Consider the following 21559-nt stretch of genomic DNA (forward strand, 5'->3'; position numbering starts at 1 on the left):
AATGATCTTGATGCTGAAAACAAGTTTTACTACCTCATCAGTTAAACTATATGTACTACAGTCTGTATTCCTGTAATTGCTGGTTAATGCTTTCCTAGTTCTTCACAAAGGCTTATACACCATCTTTTGTGTTATGACAGTCAACTGCTAAAAGGAAAAAATATTTTTTGAGAAAGCTTCAACAAAGATAGAAAATCAATGTTAACTGCGTGCCTGCAAAAGAGTGTGTGTGTACACATGTGTGCATGTATACAAGTATTCAAAGTATGTTAGCTAAAACTTGTTGAGAAATGAGTAAATGCTGTTACAGCAAACACTGTAGTAGTAGGACTGTCACTGGGAATTATTCTCTTGCCTGCAAAGCCTTGATGGGAAAAATAGCTCCAGAGACAGAATGAAGTAAGTATCCTTGACTTAAGAGTTTTGGGCAGCTAGAAGATGCCAGCTCCCTTTTTCCACTGCAAATGAACAGAGAAATTACTGAGCAAAATCATGTCTTCAACTGTCTCTCCCCAATATCATGCAGAACTAATTTTTTCCAGTGGCTGCTCTATTAAATTAAAAATGTCAGTGTCCAGCACATCATTAAAGAGAATTCTTGGGAGGTGCAGAAGGGCTTATTTACATGCCCCGTTAACTGAAATTCTTGTCTTTGGACTGTTGTCAGCTTGCAGTGAACAAAGGGTTAGAAGATTTGCCCCTTACTAGCCTTCTTTTTCTAAGGTACCGACTGTTATCCTAGTACCAGCTAGCAATTTATGCCTTTCTAGAAATTCCTAGGCATTGGAGGGGAAGTACTTAAACACAGTTACATAAGTAACATATGTAAGTAGACTTCAAATAGTTACCACTAAAGTACTCTTTATGACCCAGGCTCTTTGGAATTTCTTTGATATGCAGTTGACATAAATTAGAGGCGTCAAGGGTCCTCCCAAGAAAGATCAGAGAGGCTGGAAGCCTGGGTAAAGGCAGGCTCTGTTTTATGCCATTGGTTATCTGAGTGCCTCCAGGCAATGTGTTTCAGTAGATGCAGAGCATTATTGATCCACACCATGAAAATAATCAAATTATTCATTTCTCATCAAACTGCTTTTGCCATGACCTTTCTTTTTATCATGTTTCCTACCATCTAACATGCACACCACAGGGGCAATATGGTCTTTGCCTTAAAAGAAATGTCATTGTGTTGAGAATTCTCATAAAAAATGCTGACTGTAGATCATCATAATGAGGGCATATATTTAAGTTGGAAGTTTTCTAATAAGCATTTTAACACTGTTTTTTCAACATTTAAATGTTGCTAAATAGCAACATAATCACTGTTTACAAATCACATTCGGAAAAAGGTCAAAGATTATTAAATGCTGAAAGTAGAACTTTGATTTAGAAAACATGTTTATGCTTAGATACACAAAATCTGAAGACTCTTTTCAATGTAAAAATGTTAGAGGCAAGGTTACTGAGCAAATGTCTCTTCTTTTTTTTCTGATTTTCCCTAGCACCTCCATGACTTAGGCAAGTTTGGCTTTCCTTGCACTACACAGCAGTGGTGTCTGAGGCCTGGAGAGAGCTCTGAACAAACTGGTGCTACTGGAAAGGTGCAGGGCAGTGTGGACACATGGGCATAAGTCCTGATAGCAGCTTAGCTGCCAAAGTACAGCAGCTTGTCCGGGAAAATTAGCACTCAGCAAGGCTTATGAGATACTGTCATATAGATGTGGTAGAATAACTTATTGCTTCCATTTCCATGAGTAGCTCAGGAAATGCTTGATCTCTACAGGGTCCTGCATTGTATAGCATAGGTACAGTGAGACATATACCATTAGTTTTCTGTGTCAGATAGGCTTCTGAGAGACTATGATCCAGACCTCTGAAAGTATTTAGGTGTTCAGAAAGTAGACCCAAAATTTTTTTAAGTACTTATATTTTGGATAATGAAATGTCCCAGTTGCCTGCATACAAACATCAACATGTACTCAGAAGCAGCTAGGACCCTTATCCCTTCTGATGTCTCTCACCATGAAGGGTATCAGCTGTGTGCAAATATGTATTTGTGTGTATATGTAGGCCTGTACAGGCATCTGACAGCACTTGGGACTGCACAAGTCATGTATTTCATAAAAAGGAAATGTTGCCATTCTGAGCCTCCATTTGTTTTGAAAGCAGTAAAAGAGAAAATCAGTAGTTAAGGCCTTAGCAGGACAGTTTAGACTTTTCTAATTGGAAAAGGCATAAAAGACACAGTATTTCTGTTTTGCATTCTGGTGTCACTGCCTAGTTCACGCTGTGCCCCACTCCCAGGGACGGTGAGCCAGGCTTCACTCCCTTGTGTTGCCTCTTCACGATGCTCTGGCAGCACAGTGAAACCAGAAAAACCCAGTTTCTTTGCACAGAGGAGTGCTGCACTGTTGTGGGCTGTAGCCCAAGGTTGTGTTTTGGGACTTGACATGGGTGTGTGGAAACACGTAGCTGGTTTGTGTACTGCCAGGGTGCACTGCAACTCTGATTTGTCACCTCGATAAGTACCGAGAAAGGCACAGAGTTGTCTCTAGAACCAGGGGTTATATTAAGTTCACCTCAGTTCAGTCCCCCCCCAGCAGAAAGAGAACATGACTATCCATTCTTCAAACGAAACTTTAATTGTAACGCTGTATTTTTTTTATGACAGCTTAGGAAAGTTTATATTTTAAAGTATAATTCGTCCTTTGCTTTCAATACTTTGACAGACATGTGGGCAGTTATGGGCTACTTTCTTTTCTCCCACAAACACTGACGTTAGGATTCCTAAGAGCTGTACTTGCATCCTAAGGGCATAAAGTGATGCCTACATCAGATTCACAGATTCAAATCCACACATTTCAAGCTTCTTTTTCTGAACACAAATCTGTACATTCCTAGCCCTAAACTGATCTAGATCATATTTACTTATTGTAATTAATTAATTAATTCTTTCTAAATATTTTGTATTTCTTATTTCCAAAATAAATCTGAGAAAGAGGGCGATGTTCTCTGTGCTGTTTATTGCTATAACTAATTTTAAAGATGTCTTTGAAGGACTTCTTTATTGTACTTTCACAACAACCCAAATGGCTTTAAATAATTCTGGGCCCCGCACTTCAAGAAGGATGTTGAGGTGTTGGAGCGAGTCCAGAGGAGGGCGACCAAGCTGGTGAAGGGTCTGGAGGGTCTGACCTACGAGGAACAGCTGAGGGAGCTGGGGTTGTTTAGCCTGGAGAAGAGGAGGCTCAGAGGTGACCTTATTGCAGTCTACAACTACCTGAAGGGAGGTTGTAGTGAAGTGGGAGTCGGCCTCTTCTCCCGGGCAACTAGCGATAGGACAAGAGGACACAGCCTCAAGCTTCGCCAGGGGAGGTTCAGGTTGGACATTAGGAAGAATTTCTTTTCAGAAAGGGTAATTAGACATTGGAATGGGCTGCCCAGGGAGGTGGTGGAGTCACCATCTCTGGATGTGTTTAAGAAAAGACTGGACATGGCACTTAGTGCCATGGTCTAGTCGACAGGGTGGTGTCAGGGCAACAGTTGGACTCGATGATCCCTGAGGTCTCTTCCAACCTGGTTGATTCTGTGATTCTGTGATAATGGCAGTTTGAAATCTTCAACTTTGTGGAAAATGGCTGGGTATCACCTAGGAAATAGTGGCTAAAAACTTGATTTGTTTTTCTGGCTGATAACTTAGCTGGTTGAACAGTGTGTCAGAATAATCTTTCTGTGGAGTCTGCAACTTTTCTCACACAGATTTTCATATTTCAAGATCCTTTTCCTATAGCTGTGGTGCTATTTGCAATGGTTATCAGCAGTGCTACCACATAAATGCAGGAGACATTTCTTGGGAAAATATGCAGAAAAATGACACTGAAAAACAGAGGCTGCAAAATTCAACACTCACAGCTATGTGTGGATGAAATTAAGTGAGTCTGACAAAGTTGGCTGTGAATGCATACACAACTTCAGTTAATAAATCATCATGGCCTTTATTCCTTGCTTTTTTCTTTTTTCTTTTTTTTTTTTTTGAGAAAGTCAGGTTGCTTTTCATGAAAATACTTCTGAAAGCCCATAGCTTATTCCCGATGACTTTCTCAGATGAATTGTAGCATATATTTCCTATTATAGTTTTACTGAGATGTTAGAGCACAGAAATTGGTGGTCGGTACAACTGACAAAAAGATAAACTCTTTTATATTACCACAGAGAGGAAGGAAGATAGATGACCCCTAAAAATAAAAATCATCTGTTAAGAAATCATTTCCATCTTAAGTAAGAGTAAGATTGTTAGAAAATCAGTAGATTTTTTAAATAATTTATCATTTTTTCCTTCTATAAAATCTGTTCTAGAAATATGTATAAATGTATATCCTGTGCAAACTGCAAATCATTAGCCTGACTGGGATGCAGCTCCTGTTGCATGTAAGGAAATGCGAGCTTGTGAAAAACTTACCAACTCAGGGCAAAAAGAGTTTTCCATTTAATATATAAATATATATAAGTAAGCATGACCAGAAACATTTCTACCCTTCATCCACAAACTTTTAGTTTACATAGATAGTCCGTAACTGAAGTTACGTAAGTGAAAAAGAGATAAGATCTTAGGTTCAGAGATATGCCTTTAAATTTCAAATAAGTTTTTGAGCTAAACTGTTCTTAATCAACAGTAGAACAGTGACAGTACAGAGCCATGGCTTGTTTTAATATAATTATCACAGCAATTTGCCTTCCACCTTCAGAAAATGCTAACTATCATTAGCCTGATCAAAAACCCGGACAAATTGCTACCATTTCTTCTTTTATATTTTAAGAGGTTCATTTTGAGATTTGAAATTATGGTTTTGTAATATTGAAGAGGACAGAAAATATCCAATCCTTCCCTTTAAGAAAAATTCTATAGCACTTATTTTCCCTTAAATCACTATAATTTGTTCAAGTTACGTTGCTGCATATTAAAAAGAATATGCTGTGTTTTTTGAAGTTTTATATGTATAATGTAGGAGCAGCCATTGATATATCTCCCTATGAATAATGAAGATTTTAGACTCATAAAATCTGTGAATCCCATTAGAAGGAAACTACAGTTATCCTTGCTAACCCACAACAAAAGAAAAATAGCATTTATTTCACTCTGGTTTTCAGTACAACAATTTTAAAAGACTAAGCAATACTTTTTTTTTTTCCCTCAGCTAACTAGAATAACAGATCCATTACTTGTGTGAACAAAAGCATCCACTAAAATATAAAAAAGGATTCTTTATAGAAATTGAACTTTCTGTACTTCTAGTTTAACTGTTTCTTTACCAAAAGATTTTTATCTTTCATGCTGATAGTTCAGTAACATCCATGGCAGTAGGCAGAAGATGGAATCTTCCTGAGTTAATGAGTCTGTCCTTGTTTTTAAAAAGCAACCTCCTGACTGTGTCATACTGTACAAGAAAAGTGGACCCTCAGGTACCGATCAATGGTTGAAAATCAGGATAAGGCCAACTATTAAGGGAAAAATGCAATTGAAGTAGTCAGCATTTTTATGATTAAATAAAAAGAGAATTTTTTAGAAGCATTGTCCCCTGGATCTTCATCATTTTTGCCAGCTGGCAACTTTTTGAGAATGATTTTTCTGTTAATTTTACAGGCCATCATTTTGACAAGTATTACAATAATGTGCTCGAGTTATTGTTAATGTAGCAGAATAGGAAGGAAAATATTCAATGCTACTAATTCAACATGCAGAAAGTAATCTGAAAGAATATTTATCACTATATAAATAAACACTGACATTTCACTGCATATGGGTCTTTATTAACTGTAGTTTTTACAAGTAAGAACAAAGCAAAACAGAGTTTTGTCATAAATTTGAAATACTCATGATACTGGTAATATTTTTACTTTGAAATCTTGCATAGGTGGACTCTAGAAGTTGATCTGATTGAAACGAACTGAATTAGGAAACCAACCAACCAGCAAAACTAAAAGGCTCCTTTAGAATGGTTTCTCTGATTTAATAGAAAAGTAAGCCCTCACTATAATAAGCAAAGAGAATTGAGAATGAACACTTTATCATTTATACAACTTTAATATTCAATATTGTGTTGGCAGTAATGATTAGGACAGCAAGCCCTGGAATGATGGCTTTACTAGAAAACTATGCAAACTCACAGAGACCTGAAATGGATTATCTTGTTAGTTTGCAGTAATGCAGTGACTGCAGCAATTGTGCAGGGACTGGCAGTTTGAGGCAATAGCATTCACCTGTATAAACAACCGCAATGAATTTCATCCCTCCAAGACTCTACCTTTCTGTAAAGATTTAAACAAAGAACTATTAAAGGGGCTATACTCCACAAGCAACCTTGCTACATTTTCTGAAAACCTTCCAGAAGTGCTACCATTGAATATTAGAAGGTTTGTGTATTCTGTTCATTTCGCTTCACACGGCAGAAAAGATTACAGATATTTCTGCTTACCCGCTCCTTACCCTTTCCAAATGTAAGTGGTGAGTCCACAAATACAGTGTTTGTATGTGCATCCATGTCTGCTTTTTGTTTGTTTGTTTTTTTTTAATAACAGCATCAATTAAGTCAAAATACATTCTTTGCTGAAATCGTAAGGGTCTTTATTTGGACTATAGGATATTGTGCTAATATTGGTAGTGCTGTGATTTTATTAAAGTCCTAAACAAAGGTTCTGCCCCCGGGCATGAGGGCAGTCACTGAAACTCTGTGGAATATGTCTGCCTTAGCTGATCAAGTGCACTTCACACAAAACGTTTCCAGAAATCTTTAATTTTGTTATGGCTACAGGCAACAGTTATAATTGGGCCACCTGAGAATATAATTCATTCAACTATTAGCAGAAAAAAAATCAAACAAAGTGCAGTTTTTATAAGACACTGACTTGATGAAGCAAACTGCAGCTTGGAGAAGAGAAAGTGTATATGAAAATGCATTTCTTAATAACTCCAAGTATGTATATTTTGGATTTTATTGTTAAAACATTAGAGAAATTGAAACATAAAATGTGTCTGAAATCCATCATTATGGATACACACAATGACTATAGAGTCATTTCTTTGTCCACTACATACAAATTTGGCTTTCATGTAATACTACTCTATTTATATCAAGACAGAAATGCACACAAATTTCAGTACCCCTAATGCTGCAATACCACTCCATATGCAAAAATGTTAATAACATCATAAGAAAGCCCTTTTGGAACAAAGCAATTTGCATTTCTTCTGTGTAAAGTTGGTTTTGTGATTTTTTATATGTAGAAATGTAATGATAATACTTGCGCCCTCTTAACTTGTATTATCAAACATCATCTGTATGGCAGCCCTCAAAATCTTCTGGTGTGAATGTTACTTCTCACTTGCTAACATTTCCCTAAAATTCTTTACAAGTACTAAATTTCTAAAGTTAAGCTAGCAGTTCTATATATTATTAATGCCTTTCTGTGCAGATATTGCAGACTAACCATATTATAACTTGGTTTGTTATTTTTTATTAATGACTGGCCTATAAAGTTACATAAATGAAGATACCTATCTGTATTGTCCTCAGGAGAGTTCCCATGATGTCAGCACTCTCCAAAATCAGCGAGCCACACACCTGTTCTAAGGGCTAGGTTAGATACTATGCAAAAATTTTTTCAGCAGTCCATCCCTGGATGATGTTATGAACCACTGAGGAGTGCAGGCAACTTTTCCTAAGAAGTTCTAATACTGCACCTTTGCACTAATCCAGTTTTGCAAGTCTGGGTTTTTTGCATGTGAGCCTAGGTTTAGGGGGCTTGTTCTTTTCTTAATTGTATGGCTGCTTATTGAGTAACTTGGAATGGATATAGCGTTTTCTTTTCAATTATCAAGTGAATTGAATGTTACCCTGAAGCCTTTCCTTACATAGGAAATCTTCTAGATTAACAGTGAGTACTTCTTCACTGTGTAGAGCAGCATAAAACTTCCAGTTCAGGTGATGACTCTACTATTCCTTTTCAGTATTACTCTAAATGACAAAACACAGGCATTCTTGGGACATTTTAGTAGTTTTAGTATCAGAGCTCCATTCTGAGACTGCCCTTGATACACCTATAGGAGGAGTTTTTCAGATCAGTAGGCAGTCTTACAGTTCTTCTTAGAATTATAGTAAAGGAGTTCTCTGAGTTAAAACCAAAGCTTTTTTAAAGCCCCTTTGTGTGCTACTTGGTATTCCAATCCAAGAGAAGATCTCCTGGACATGATATCAACTAAAGGCAAGTTAACTTAAAGTAAGTAGAAAAGTCCTGTTCAGGAAAATTCCTTAAACCTCTGTTTCTGTTCCTTATTTGTGAATCATAGAATGATTTCGGTTGGAAGGGATCTTTAAAGGTCATCTAGTCCAACCCCCCTGCAATAAGTGGGGATGTCTTCAACTAGATCAGGTTTCTCAGAGCCCTGTCCAACCTGAGCTTGAATGTTTCCAGGGATGGAGCATCTACAACCGCTCTGGGCAACTTGTTTCAGTGTTTCACCACATGCATTGTAAACAATTTCTTCCTCATATCTAATTTGAATCTACCCTCCTTTAGTTTAAAACCATTACCCCTTGTCCCTACTAAAAAGTTTGTCCCCATCTTTCTTATAAGCCCCCTTTAAGTACTGAAAGTCTGCAATAAGGTCTCCCCGGAGCCTTCTCTTCTCCCAGCTGTACAATGCCAACTCTCTCAGCCTTTCCTCATAGGAGAGGTGTTGCATCTTTCTGATCATTTTTGTGGCTGTCCTCCGGACCTGCTCCAACAGGTCCATGTCTTTCCTGTGCTGAGGACTCCAGAGCTGAACACAGTACTCCAGGTGGGGTCCCACGAGAGCCCAGTAGAGGGGCAGAATCACCTCCCCCAACCTGCTGGCCATGCTTCTTTTGATGCAGCCCAGGATACAGCTGGCTTTCTGGGCTGCAAGCACACATTACCAGCTCATGTCCAGCTTTTCATCCACCAGTACCCCCAAGTCCTTCTCAGCAGGGCTGCTCTCAATTCCTTCATCCCTCAGCCTGTATTGACACTGGGGATTGCCCCAACCCAGCTGCAGGACTTTACACTTGGCCTTGTTGACCTTCATGAGGTTCACGTGGGCCCACTTCTTGAGCTTGTCTAAGTTCTTCTGGATGGTATCCTGTCCTTCAGTCATGTCAACCACACCACTCAGCTTGGTGTCATCTGCAGACTTGCTGAGGGTACTCTCGATCCCACTGTCTATGTCACTCATGAAGATAGTAAACAGTACTGGTCCCAATACAGACCCCTGAGGGACACCACTTGTCACTGATCTCCATCTGGACATCGAGCCATTGACCACGACCCTCTGGAGGCAACCATCCGACCAATTCCTCATCCACTGAACAGTCCACCCATCGTTTCTTATCTCTCCAATTCAGAGAGAAGGATGTTGTGGAGGACCGTGTCAAAGGCCTTACAGAAGTCCAGATAGATGACATCCATAGCTCTTGTCCACTGATGTAGTCATTCCGTCATAGAAGGCCACTACGTCGGTCAGGCAAGACTTGCCCTTTCTGAAGCCATGCTGGCTGTCTTGAACCACCTTCCTGTCCTCCATGTGCCTTAGCATAGCTTCTAGGATCTGTTCCATGATCTTCCCAGGCACAGAGGTGAGGCTGACAGGTCAGTAGTTCCCAGGGTCCTCCTTTCTACCCTTTTGAAAAATGAGTCTTATGGTTCCCTTTTTCCAGTCTCCAGGGACTTCACCTGACTGCCATGACTTTTCAAATATGACAGAGAGTGTCTTGGCAATTACATCAGCCAATTTCCTCAGGACTCTGGGGTGCATCTTGTCAGGTCCTATAGACTTATGTGTGTTCACGTTCCTCAGGTGGTCATGAACATGATCTGTTACGGTGGGAGGAACTTTGCTCCCCCAGTCCCTGCCTTGCAGTCCATCCACTCAGGAGGTGCGGGAAGAGAGGTTACCAGTGAAGACTGAGGCAAAAAATTTGTTGAGTACCTCAGCCTTCTCCTCATCTGTTGTTACCAGTTTGCCAGTTGTCTTCATTAGGGGGAATGAAGCTATCACTCTCATTAAAAAGAAATGTCTAGTTCAACTGATGGTTTCAATTGTAATCCCTAATTTATCCTAGCAGGATCAGGAAAACTTGACTCCCTTGAATTTAGTAAAACCTGTCCTGGGGACATAATGGAAGCAAAAGGTAAAGAAAAATAGATCCTAGCCCTTTGGAATCATTTGATAACTTCAGAAATTCCTGATTTTAGAATCTAGAAATTAAAGAAAACAGTACTGAAATTATTACTAGAATTCTGTCAAATGGCATGGCATATTTAAAAGCAAAACCTAAAAATTATCTGGTAACTATTTATGCTTTCAGTTTGAATTTTCCATGAGAACTTGTGGAAGATGGCATAAAAGAAATTACTCATGGTGGTCCGTGGCATATGTAAGTGGCATACCGAATCAGTAAATACTGGCAGTCAGACCAGATGAGTAAGTTTAGCATACCATATAAAAAATCTGAGAGAATATTTTTCTGTGAGTAGCTTATTAATTGAAAACTGTAGTTTCAGTTTATCCTGAACCTGAAAAATCAGCTCATAAATGCCAGTTAGTTTCTTCTGGGAAAAATATATACAGATTGCAGGGGTTTTTGAACCTTTCTGTTGTAGGTAGATCATTTTACCTAAAGGAGAGAACGAGTTTTAAACACTGATTTCCCAGTTTTCTCAATATTTCACCCATATTATGTGTATACCTAGCAGAGTGAGATTAGAGTCCTCCAAAGGAGCACTCCCAAAACCCTTTTGTGAATGTTCTTCCACTTCACATGGACTAGAATGTTATTCGTGTTCTTCTTTCCCAGATTAATTCCTAATTATCACATAAGTATTCTTTTTCTCTAGTGCAGACAATATTTAAATACTCTCTGCACGACCACACTATCATCATCAGAGGAAATGAAGGAGGTCCTACCCAAGATAGCATTGGTCACAAAGTCAAGTATACTCTCCTGGGAAACAGGCGATATGTTTTCAGATGTCTTTAAGCAAAAAGGATTCAAAATTGTAACTTCTAGGTAACTGCTCTAATTGAGTTAAAAGGAGATTATATCACTTGGTCTTGACAGTTTCTGTAACCCATCTTGTCCTTTGTTTTTTTTAATCTATTTTTTGGCCTGGAATAAATTTTTATTTCAGCAAGAAAAAGTAAGTTTCAAACCAATCTGTTGTTTTCTTTTTTCTGCTTGATGACCAGGATTCACACAAACCTATTACTTTGACTCTTAATGGTAAAGACTGCATTCTTTCATTATGTGATAAACATAATGGAAGGGCTATCCAAATTCAAATGAATGATTATGTATTAGATAATCTAACTAGTTTATCTTCACACAGTAGTCTTCCTCTTGACAACTCGAAAGATGAAGATTAATGAAAGTTCTGTGAAAGAACAATATAACATTTTAAAGCACGTTAAGATGTGAAGATTTTTTAGTTTTCATTCATTGAACAAGACTGTTCAAGCTCAGAAGTGAAAATTGCTCTGTTTGTGTAATGAATTTATTTTGGGAATGGCATTAAGCACTTTTGTTTTATTGCGAGCCAGACTGCATCTTAACGAAGAGACAGAAGCCTTTGTTCTAATGGTTAGGCATAAAACTTCTTTTCATCTTAATCCTACCATTAGGGAAATTGATGACAAGGATACTAAGGGAGTTGACTTAGATATTATTTATCTCATTCATTAACAAAGAACAAAATTTTGATTTCTCTATTTTCCTACCTTTTAGATAGTGCAGTTTTAGTCCAATACTATGAAGGTTTAAAATACTAAAAGTCTTGCACTGTTTTAGTGTTTGACCTGACTTTTCTCGTGGTAAAACAAAATCTTTCAAAATCTTCTGATAGAGGATCATTTGTGGCTTAACTGTCCACATTTGTTTCTCATCCTGGGATCCATGTAGGTTGACCCACTGCCAAATAGGATCTTTTTTCTCCCTCTTTCTGTTGTGTAATCTTACATTGAAGTTATTATGTCCAGCATAATTTTTAATTATTTGCTGTTACTTTCTTAGGATTAAAAATATTTACACTTAACTAAAAATTACATATATATATATTATTCATAGTGAAGCTTAGTAGGATAATTTTTTCCTCTATCATGAGAGTGAACTCAATTTTTTAAACTCAAAGTAATTTCTTTCTGTAACTGTTACAGTTCAAAATGTGTAGGTAGGATTTGTCATTACTTTGCTCTTTAATACCACTCAAGTCATTGTCTAGGATCAAACTAATAATTTAAAATGTTCATTTAATACTCTAGAAAAAAGGCAGAAAACCTTCTACTATTCAGGTTTTGGTCATAAAATAGCTGATTTTGTCAGTGTCACTTCTGCAATGGTTTTACCTGCCTTCTGCATGCTCATGTTTATTTTGTAATTGTATTTGTCACTCAATACCAAAAGTTTCCTTCTTCTCTTTAGTAAAGTAGTAATAGTAACAATTGTTTTAAATATTATTTTCTCCAGTAATAATTGTAGCAGAAAAAACTTAGGTCAAATGGCTGGTGCTAGATGTTTACCATAGATGTCTTCATAGATTTTAAGACTAAAAGATACCCTTGTAACATCATCTGTCTTTCTGAGTATCATGGGCCATGCTATTTTGCTTAAGTTAGCCTTGTAGTAAATACGTTAGCTTATATCTTGCTAGGCTGTAGCTTCTGTAAGTTTGTTCAGTCTTCAGTCAAAGACATCAGGACATGGAGATCATTACCTGTCTTCCTGTGTTTGAACATCATCTTTGTAACAAATTTGCCTTATTATTGGTTTCCTGTAACAGAAAATCTGCTTATGATATTGGCTCTGAAGCCATAACATCCATGCTGTTCTAACAAATAAAGCCCAACAGGTATGTGTCAAATCATAATAACCTCTATCTACTAGTAATATTTGCAGATAACTAGTAGATGAACAATATCTCTTCTTTAAGTTCCCCATTAAGAAAGAGCAGAATGAGCAGCTGTCTGTGGTAAGCATTTTCGTTGTGGCTGAGTTAACCATTAAGAGAAGTTTCTGGTGGTATGATGGATTCTGCCATGGCTCTCTGCACCACAAATTTAAAGAAAAGAGCCTTTTGACTATTTTTGAATAGGCAAAAAGTAGCTAATAGTGCTACTTTAGGGGATTCTTCCCTTCCAAGCAACATTCCAATGAAGTGTTGCTGACAGTTTGAAAGTATGTATTCAGCTATAAATATCAAATGTTTTGGACGACTTGTGCTATCTCTGATTCCATTTTGATTTATTGAAAGTCACTTGTTTTTCAGCACTGGAAGATGTTACTGTAATGTAGTAATTTGCCAAAAGAGTACAGTTTGTGCTATGAAGTGAAGTTAAACCAGTTTTCTATCCAAGTCAGTCTCAGCTAGATGAAACTTCCAATGAAGATTGAGTGTTTCTATTATCGAAGTAGAAGAACTGGATATTAAACCTTTCATTTATCCTTGTCATTGGGTGCAATCACTGTTCAGAAGGATGCGCTCCTTGTTATCTTTTAAGGACAAAAATATTATTAGATACCGTGGTCACTGTGCTTTAAAATACTATTCCCAAGATGGATCTTTGTAATGGTAGTAAAAATTTTAGTCTAGTTATTTTACTTTTGGCCTTGAATATGTAATACCACGGGGAAAAAAGCAAACTATATCAGTTGTACATCCTACTGATCTAGGTGGTTCAGTATTTAAATGTAGTATCGATGCATTTTAAAATGCCCGTGTTCTGCAAAGATTTCAAAGAGAGCTACCTACAAGTTATGGTTCTTAGGTTAATCTTTTATTTATCTAAAGGCTGAAAAAAGCTGTCTACTTCTGTGATATGAACTGCAATCAGCTTAAAAATAATTGACAAATTAATCCCCTCACAGCGCTGCAATTGTAAAAGTGTTAGGTTTAGCTAGGCTTGTCTGATTGGCTTGTCTAATCAAGAATAAAGGTGCTACCTTTGATGTCTAAGATTTAGGAGGGACATCCCAGACCTGACATGCTTGTATGTTTTAATTATCGATCCCACCATTTCTGTACAAAACCCTTTGTGCTTTGTTAGCCTCACACCAAAAGGCTAAATTAAAAACTTCTACCAGTGGTGTATGCAGGACTTTTAACCTTTGGAAAAGTTGACCTGTATTTGTAATTGGTAAATTGGTAAATTGATCTAGCTACAATATAGAATAGTTTGCATTCTTTTCCCTATGTGTAGTCATGTTATCTCTTACTTTTCATTGCAACCACATTGATAGTTACTATACAGTGCAAGTTCGTTTCAGTAAGGTTAATTGTGAAGTTACTACTTAGTATGTGTAAAAGTATCATAACTATGCCATAAATTAATTAATAGATTTAATCAATTTTCATTTTCCAAAGCCAAGAAAATCTTACATTTCAAACCTATGTCTGCTGGAGTGAGTTTGAGTATGCTTCTGTTTAAAGATAGAAATCTGGTACTCTGGGCAGCACTTTGTTAAACAGGATGGGTTTTCGTTGAATAATTAGGTTTGGGGCTCTGTGAGTGGCCAGCATAGTCAAGCATGGAATGAAAATAGTTTAATAGATTGTTAAACATTGTTGCCGTTTTCTAAACAAAGCTGTTTTCAAATGGAGACCATTTGTCTTTCCTGTTTGCTTTCAGTCACAAGTGATCAAATAGTATTTGCTAGAATGTTATATAAAACTTCTCCCTTTACAATGAAATCAAGGTGTGTTTTTTTTTCTTGTAACAGAACATTACATTCTGTACATTTGTTTTGTGATAAATGCACCCAAACCTATAGTATCAGTGAAGAGCCCAATCCTGCAAGTCCTCCCAGGAATCCAAAGTTCAATCATTCATTTAGCTTGCATAATGTTGCCCTTTTTATTCACTTTTTGCACATCACAGATTCTTTTCTTCGATTGCAGGTCAATGAAGCCACAGTGGAGCAGCTAGTGCAGCAGTATCCACATATAACCTTCAGTACTGTACTACAGGATTGCAAGAGGACATTGGAACGGGCTTATCAAATGGGCTGGACGCCCAATATGTCTACTGCCTCTTAACCTTCTATACCAACATGACAGTTCCACTCTGCTGCATTCAGTAGATATAATGGGGATTAGAGAGGGTTCACAACCTTTCATATGATGCAATATAATTGTGAGTTTACAGAGGTTACAGTAAAATGGCAAAAGCTGTACACTGACTTTAATGTACTGTACAACTAAGTACTAATATTGAAGCAAAAGTTTAGAAATGCATCGTATTTTTGTTTGCATATAAGATATAAAAGCCTTTGGCAGATTTCTTGAAGTGGATTCCTACTAGTTCTCGGGATAGTTTGAGTTATAGATGTTAAGCTTGTTTTCCTCTGTTTACTTTATTTTGCCTTGGTCATGTGTGTTTCCTTTGATTTGTAAATGGTAAATCAGTGCTAGTACCAGTGCAGTTGATCAACAGAGGCTTGTGTTGAAATTGGGAGCTAAACTCGATGCTTATTATTTACTAAAACTACCCCCGGAGTCTGAAGATGCACAGTAATAAGAAAATCTACAAAGAATTGTGATTTTCTTATAAACATTTTTATAATTATACAAAGCATTATTTTGAACAGAAATCTTAGTAAATGATGATAATGACAGAATGGATATTTAATGGACAATCTTACTTCTTTTTCTTCCTATCACTCAACAGAATTGATATCTTCTTTCATTTTGTTTTGTTTAAAATAGGAGATGCTGTAGAGATTTCCAGATCTTTCCACCTTGCTATCTTTATAATTGAGTTAACGGTGCTTAACGTAACACTGATAACCAGCTCCCACTTAATGAAGTCAAACAGTAATTGAATACACCATCAGAAATAAGTAAACAGACAATATTTAAGTATCTGATTGAAAAAATTACTTTTTTTCTTTTTAAGTGAACTTGTCTCCTCTGACTATGCTGTTATGTTGCTGAATTGGGAAATTCAGATGAATGGGTATAAGCCAATAACAGGATTCCTCTAATTTCCTGTGTGGTTTTTGTTTTACAACAGATCTTACAATGCAAAGAGTACTTACCTTGAGAAGGCCATCTAAATATGAGTCCCATTGTGGGTATCATTTTGTAGGATCAGATACTTCATAATACAGTGTATGCAAGAAAATACCCAGAGTAAATACATTAAAAGATTAGTTTTCTGTGTGTCACATTGCATTCTAAGGAGTTAAATTTGACATGGGGATAGTGAAAATACAGACATTGCAGCTTCAATCTGAAGTTGCATTAACCTTTAGTGTATTACCATTTTGTTAAGAATGTTTTCAGCTGTGTAACACTGGATATTTGTTTTTCAAAGGTTACAGCATTTTAATCCAAAGTATGAAATGCTTAAGCTTCAGCTGAAGAGTTGCCATTATTGTCAAAATGTTTTGCTAATCCAGGTGGTCTAATGCAGCATAACCTAGAAGCTTGTTTAGTATGGCTGTATAACTCTCTGTAAAACTGTTTGTTAATTTCCATAGCATACTTTTTTACAACAGAAACATCAGCTCACGTAATTCCAGTGAGGGTGTTGAATGTTTTCTTATTAGACTTTTCAAAATGGGGATGAACTAATTTCTCTGGAAAAAATATATGGTAAAGTTTTTGCTTTAAGTAAGTGGTAAATACATGTGAACATGTGTAATGCTAGGCTTTTTATTTACTCCAAAATGGCAACAATATTTTCAGAAAAAAGCCGATGGATTGTATTGCAGATATAGTACAGGATCTTAGTCATTTTTCATTTAATGTCTTTTTATGAGTGCATTAAAACTATTCACACAATTTGTAAGTTTCTATTTTTTCGTGAAACCTTTGATCTTGCAATTGGTTGTAATAAAAGAACGAAGAAAGGTGCTGTGTCTTCTGTTTATCTGTGCTAACTGTACTGAGTCTATGCTAACAGAAAGACTGCAATCTCCATCCTTGAATATGCAGAACTCTTCTGTGCATGGTCCTGAGCAAACTGATCCAATCTGACCCTGTTGTGAGTGACAGAGTTTGACCAGATGACCTTCAGAGATCTTTTTCAATCCATAATACTCAGAGATCTTTTTCAATCCATAATACTCTGTAAGTTTTTTAATATATTATGGATCTAGTTGGTCTTTTGGTCCAAAAGTTGCTCTTTTCACTTCTGCCATTAAGTCACTTTCAGTAGTTTTGCTTTTTATTGGCATCTCTCTCTTATTTTTCTGAACATATTAATCTTTATAGATCTCAGTGTGGCTAATTATGTTCCATGGATCTTGGCATTTATGTAATGTGGAAGTTTCTGTGGTATAGGAATTCTAGACAGAAATATATTCTTCTAACTGCAGTGTCGCCACATATAGCTCTTTAATTTCCTTGTAAAAAATCAATGTTTCCTAAGTAGTGTTATAGGAAGAAATAACAATGTTGCACACTTTTTAATTTTTTAAATGTCATTTAGGGGAAATACCATTTAGGGGAAAAAGAAAAGCTATTGCCTTTTGTAAAAAAAAAAAAAATTACTCTGTTTTCTCTTACTCAAACTTACAGTGGATTCAAAAACTCCCAGACATCTTAGCATGCTGGATTTCCTAGGCTCCAGCAGGCCTACTTTACCGACAGAATGTCTTTGTTCCTTCAAGATCTTTGTGGGAACCTGCCATTAAAGTAGGTAACCTGTGGCTCAGCATTTGCCTTATCAGAGACATTTCTAGGCCAGAGGAGCTGGGCTTGTTCCACCTACAGAAGAGGAGGCTAAGGCAAGCTCTAAGTGCTTTCTTAACTAAACAGTAGGTGTATGTAGAAAAAAGACAGATATTTTCAATCTTTCACTCTTCTAAATACAGGTATAATTCTATTTTAATGCCAATCAATTGGTTCTCTTTGGTCACTTTACCCATCTCTCACCACTTAACAGCAGTGTGGAGGGGAGTGTCCTCACACAATGTGTCCCAGCAGGGGAAATGGCTACAGTGGTGTTTTGCATGCAGATTCAAGTTCACTTTGCCCAGGCTCCCACATTAGTGGAAAGTTTAGTGAATTGCCAAATCCAAGCTGGTATACCCCCCTTCTCAGCAAGTGTTCTGTGTAGTACTGGGCAGCTTCTAGTCATCTTTGAGCATGGACTAAGGGAATTTCTTTGAAAAATACCATAGATAAGGATAAACTGGTCCTAGGATGGCTAAAGGTGGCTAGTGGGGGTGACATTCAGCATTCTCACAGCCATTGCCCAGAGGTCTTCTGTTCTACTACTACAGCAACTGATTCCACGTAACCTTCAAAACTCAGCCATGGCCACAGAACCCCACGGGGTTCACTCACAGAAAACGTTTCTTCCCCCGTAGGTCCTGCAAGAGTTTGAGCTATCCATGATAGTTTCCTAGAACTATTAAACTTACTGATCTATCTAGCTGGGTTTTCAAAAACAGTATTTGGTAAAACAAGTTGTAGTCTCTTTTGAATGACAATATAGCCCTAGTAAGAGTAATTAACCAAAAGTTAATTTTTTCAGGCTCTCAGCTGGCTTCCATGTGAGCGCACTGATGTCCATCTAGATTCTCAAGACATAAATATACCCTTGCTGATGCTTGACAAACAAAACCAAGAAAGGCAGCAGGTCACATACACAAAGGTTACATGAAAACGTAACAGAGGCACAAAGCAAGCTTTTTAAGAGACTGACAGAGCCTTCTTCAGATGGTATGATCTTGAACAAGAAAAGGAAAAGGACTCCTACATCTTACAAAGAATTAGGATAGGATACAATAGAATATTTCAGTTGGAAAGGACCTATAATGATCATCTGGTCCAACTGCCTGACCAGTTCAGGGCTGACCAAAAGTTAAAGCACATTATGAAGGGCATTGACCAAATGCTTCTTGAACACTGTTACACTTGGGGCATCGACCACCTCTCTAGGAAGCCTGTTCCATTGATTCTCGGTGAAGAAATCCTTCCTAATAAAAGAAGTCATTGCAAAATAACAATTGTAAAAGCGTACGTAAAAAGACTGTGACGATGTCTGATCTTGTAAATATTCAGATTTATACTCTAAATTAGGTGAGGGTTTATGCTGCTCATTTATGAAACTCCGTGTTAATGGAGAGTTACTTTAAAGCAGATCCATTTAAAGAGTCCATTAAAATAAAATCACTTAAATTGATGTAGTTGGTTTTCTCCCAGCCCTCTCCATGAGTGACCTGCTATATTGGCAGTATAGGTGACTGAGATGATATTTGGAGTTCTGGTAAATTTAGAAGCACAGTTATCAAATAGTTATTTCAAACCACAGACACCTGGGGATGCTCCAGGCTTGAGCATGCAGTCTCCCATAGATTGGCACAACTTAAAAACAGATAAAGCCTGGAGGGATTAGTTGTATTTCACCAGTCTGAACAGGGTGGGTACTTGGTTGTCTCTGTTTAGCCTGTGTCCGGGTCCTAAACTACAGCGAGCTGCTCTATCACCCAGTCACCCCTTCCCAGCTCAGAAAGGGCATCAGGAAAAGTAAAGGAGATCCATAGGTTGAAATGGAAACAGATTTAATGTAAAACACAAAACTAATATTAATACTAAGTACACAAGAGTTATACTCAGCCCAATGAATACTGGATGTCAGACACCACACAACAGTCACAACAAACAGGAGAGCAGGCCTTGGGAGCAGAATGATGGGTGAGCCCCTCCAGGGACGGCAACCATTGGGGACGACCCCTGTCCTCAGCAAACTTCCCAATTTATAGTGAGCATGACGTTTATCACACAGAATCACAGAATCACAGAATCAACCAGGTTGGAAGAGACCTCAGGGATCATCGAGTCCAACCGTTGCCCTGACACCACCCTGTCAACTAGACCATGGCACTAAGTGCCAGTCTTTTCTTAAACACATCCAGAGATGGTGACTCCACCACCTCCCTGGGCAGCCCATTCCAATGTCAAATAACCCCTTCTGAAAAGAAATTCTTCCTAATGTCCAACCTGAACCTCCCCTGGCAAAGCTTGAGGCTATGTCCTCTTGTCCTATCGCTAGTTGCCCGGGAGAAGAGGCCAACTCCCACTTCACTACAGAATCACAGAATGTTAGGGATTGGAAGGGACCTCGAAAGATCATCTAGTCCAATCCCCCTGCCGGAGCAGGATTGCCTAGACCATATCACACAGGAACGCGTCCAGGCGGGTTTTGAATGTCTCCAGAGAAGGAGACTCCACAACCTCTCTGGGCAGCCTGTTCCAGTGTTCAGTCACCCTCACCGTAAAGAAGTTTTTCCTCATATTTATGTGGAACCTCCTGTGTTCCAACTTGCACCCATTGCCCCTTGTCGTGTCGAGGGATGTCACTGAGAAGAGCCTGGCTCCATCCTCATGACACTTGCCCTTTACATATTTATAAACATTAATGAGGTCAGCCCTCAGTCTCCTCTTCTCCAAGCTAAAGAGACCCAGCTCCCTCAGCCTCTCCTCATAAAGGAGATGTTCCACTCCCTTAATCATCTTCGTGGCTCTGCGCTGGACTCTCTCTAGCAGTTCCCTGTCCTTCTTGAACTGAGGGGCCCAGAACTGGACACAATATTCCAGATGTGGCCTCAGCAGGGCAGAGTAGAGGGGGAGGAGAACCTCTCTTGACCTGCTAACCACACCCCTTCTAATACACCCCAGGATGCCATTGGCCTTCTTGGCCACAAGGGCTCACTGCTGGCTCATGGTCATCCTGCTGTCCACTAGGACCCCCAGGTCCCTTTCCCCTACGCTGCTCTCCAACAGGTCTGTCCCCAACTTGTACTCATACGTGGGGTTGTTCTTGCCCAGATGCAGGACTCTACACTTGCCCTTGTTATATTTCATTAAATTTCTCCCCGCCCAACTCTCCAGCCTGTCCAGGTCTCTCTGAATGGCTGCGCAGCCTTCCGGTGTGTCAGCCACTCCTCCCAGTTTTGTGTCATCAGCGAACTTGCTGACAGTGCACTCTATTCCCTCATCCAAGTCATTAATGAATATATTGAATAGTACTGATCCCAGAACCGATCCTTGCGGGACTCCGCTAGACACAGACCTCCAACTGGACTCAGTCCCATTGACCACCACTCTCTGACTTCTTTCCTTCAGCCAGTTCACAATCCACCTCACTACCCGATCATGCAGACCACGCTTCCTCAGTTTAGCTGCGAGGATGCTGTGGGAGACCGTGTCAAACGCTTTACTGAAATCGAGATAGACCACATCCACAGCTTTACCATCATCTATCCACCGGGTTACGTCCTCATAAAAGGCTATCAAGTTGGTTAAGCATGACTTCCCCTTGGTGAAGCCATGCTGAGTGCCCCTAATGATCCCCCTATCCTTGATGTGCCTAGAGACAGCACCAAGGACAAGTTGTTCCGTCACCTTTCCGGGGATGGAGGTGAGGCTGACCGGTCTATAGTTACCCGGGTCCTCCTTCTTGACCTTTTTGAAGACTGGAGTGACATTCGCTTTCCTCCAGTCCTCAGGCACCTCCCCCGTTGCCCACGACTTAGCAAAGATG

The 21559-nt window shown here is 38.6% G+C and overlaps 1 protein-coding gene across 1 annotated transcript in view; it reads left to right on the forward strand.

The window, feature by feature from the left end:
* Positions 1-16919, forward strand: part of FBXL17 (F-box and leucine rich repeat protein 17) — a 325238-nt gene extending 308319 nt beyond the window's left edge. The window contains exon 9 of the mRNA XM_068422785.1: positions 14962-16919. Coding sequence (XP_068278886.1) covers positions 14962-15099 — 138 coding nt within the window. The 3' untranslated portion in view covers positions 15100-16919. The remainder of the gene's footprint in view (positions 1-14961) is intronic.
* The last annotated feature ends 4640 nt before the right edge of the window (positions 16920-21559 follow it).

The sequence above is a fragment of the Nyctibius grandis genome, chromosome Z (genome assembly GCF_013368605.1).
Source record: "Nyctibius grandis isolate bNycGra1 chromosome Z, bNycGra1.pri, whole genome shotgun sequence".
Lineage (NCBI taxonomy): Eukaryota > Metazoa > Chordata > Aves > Nyctibiiformes > Nyctibiidae > Nyctibius > Nyctibius grandis.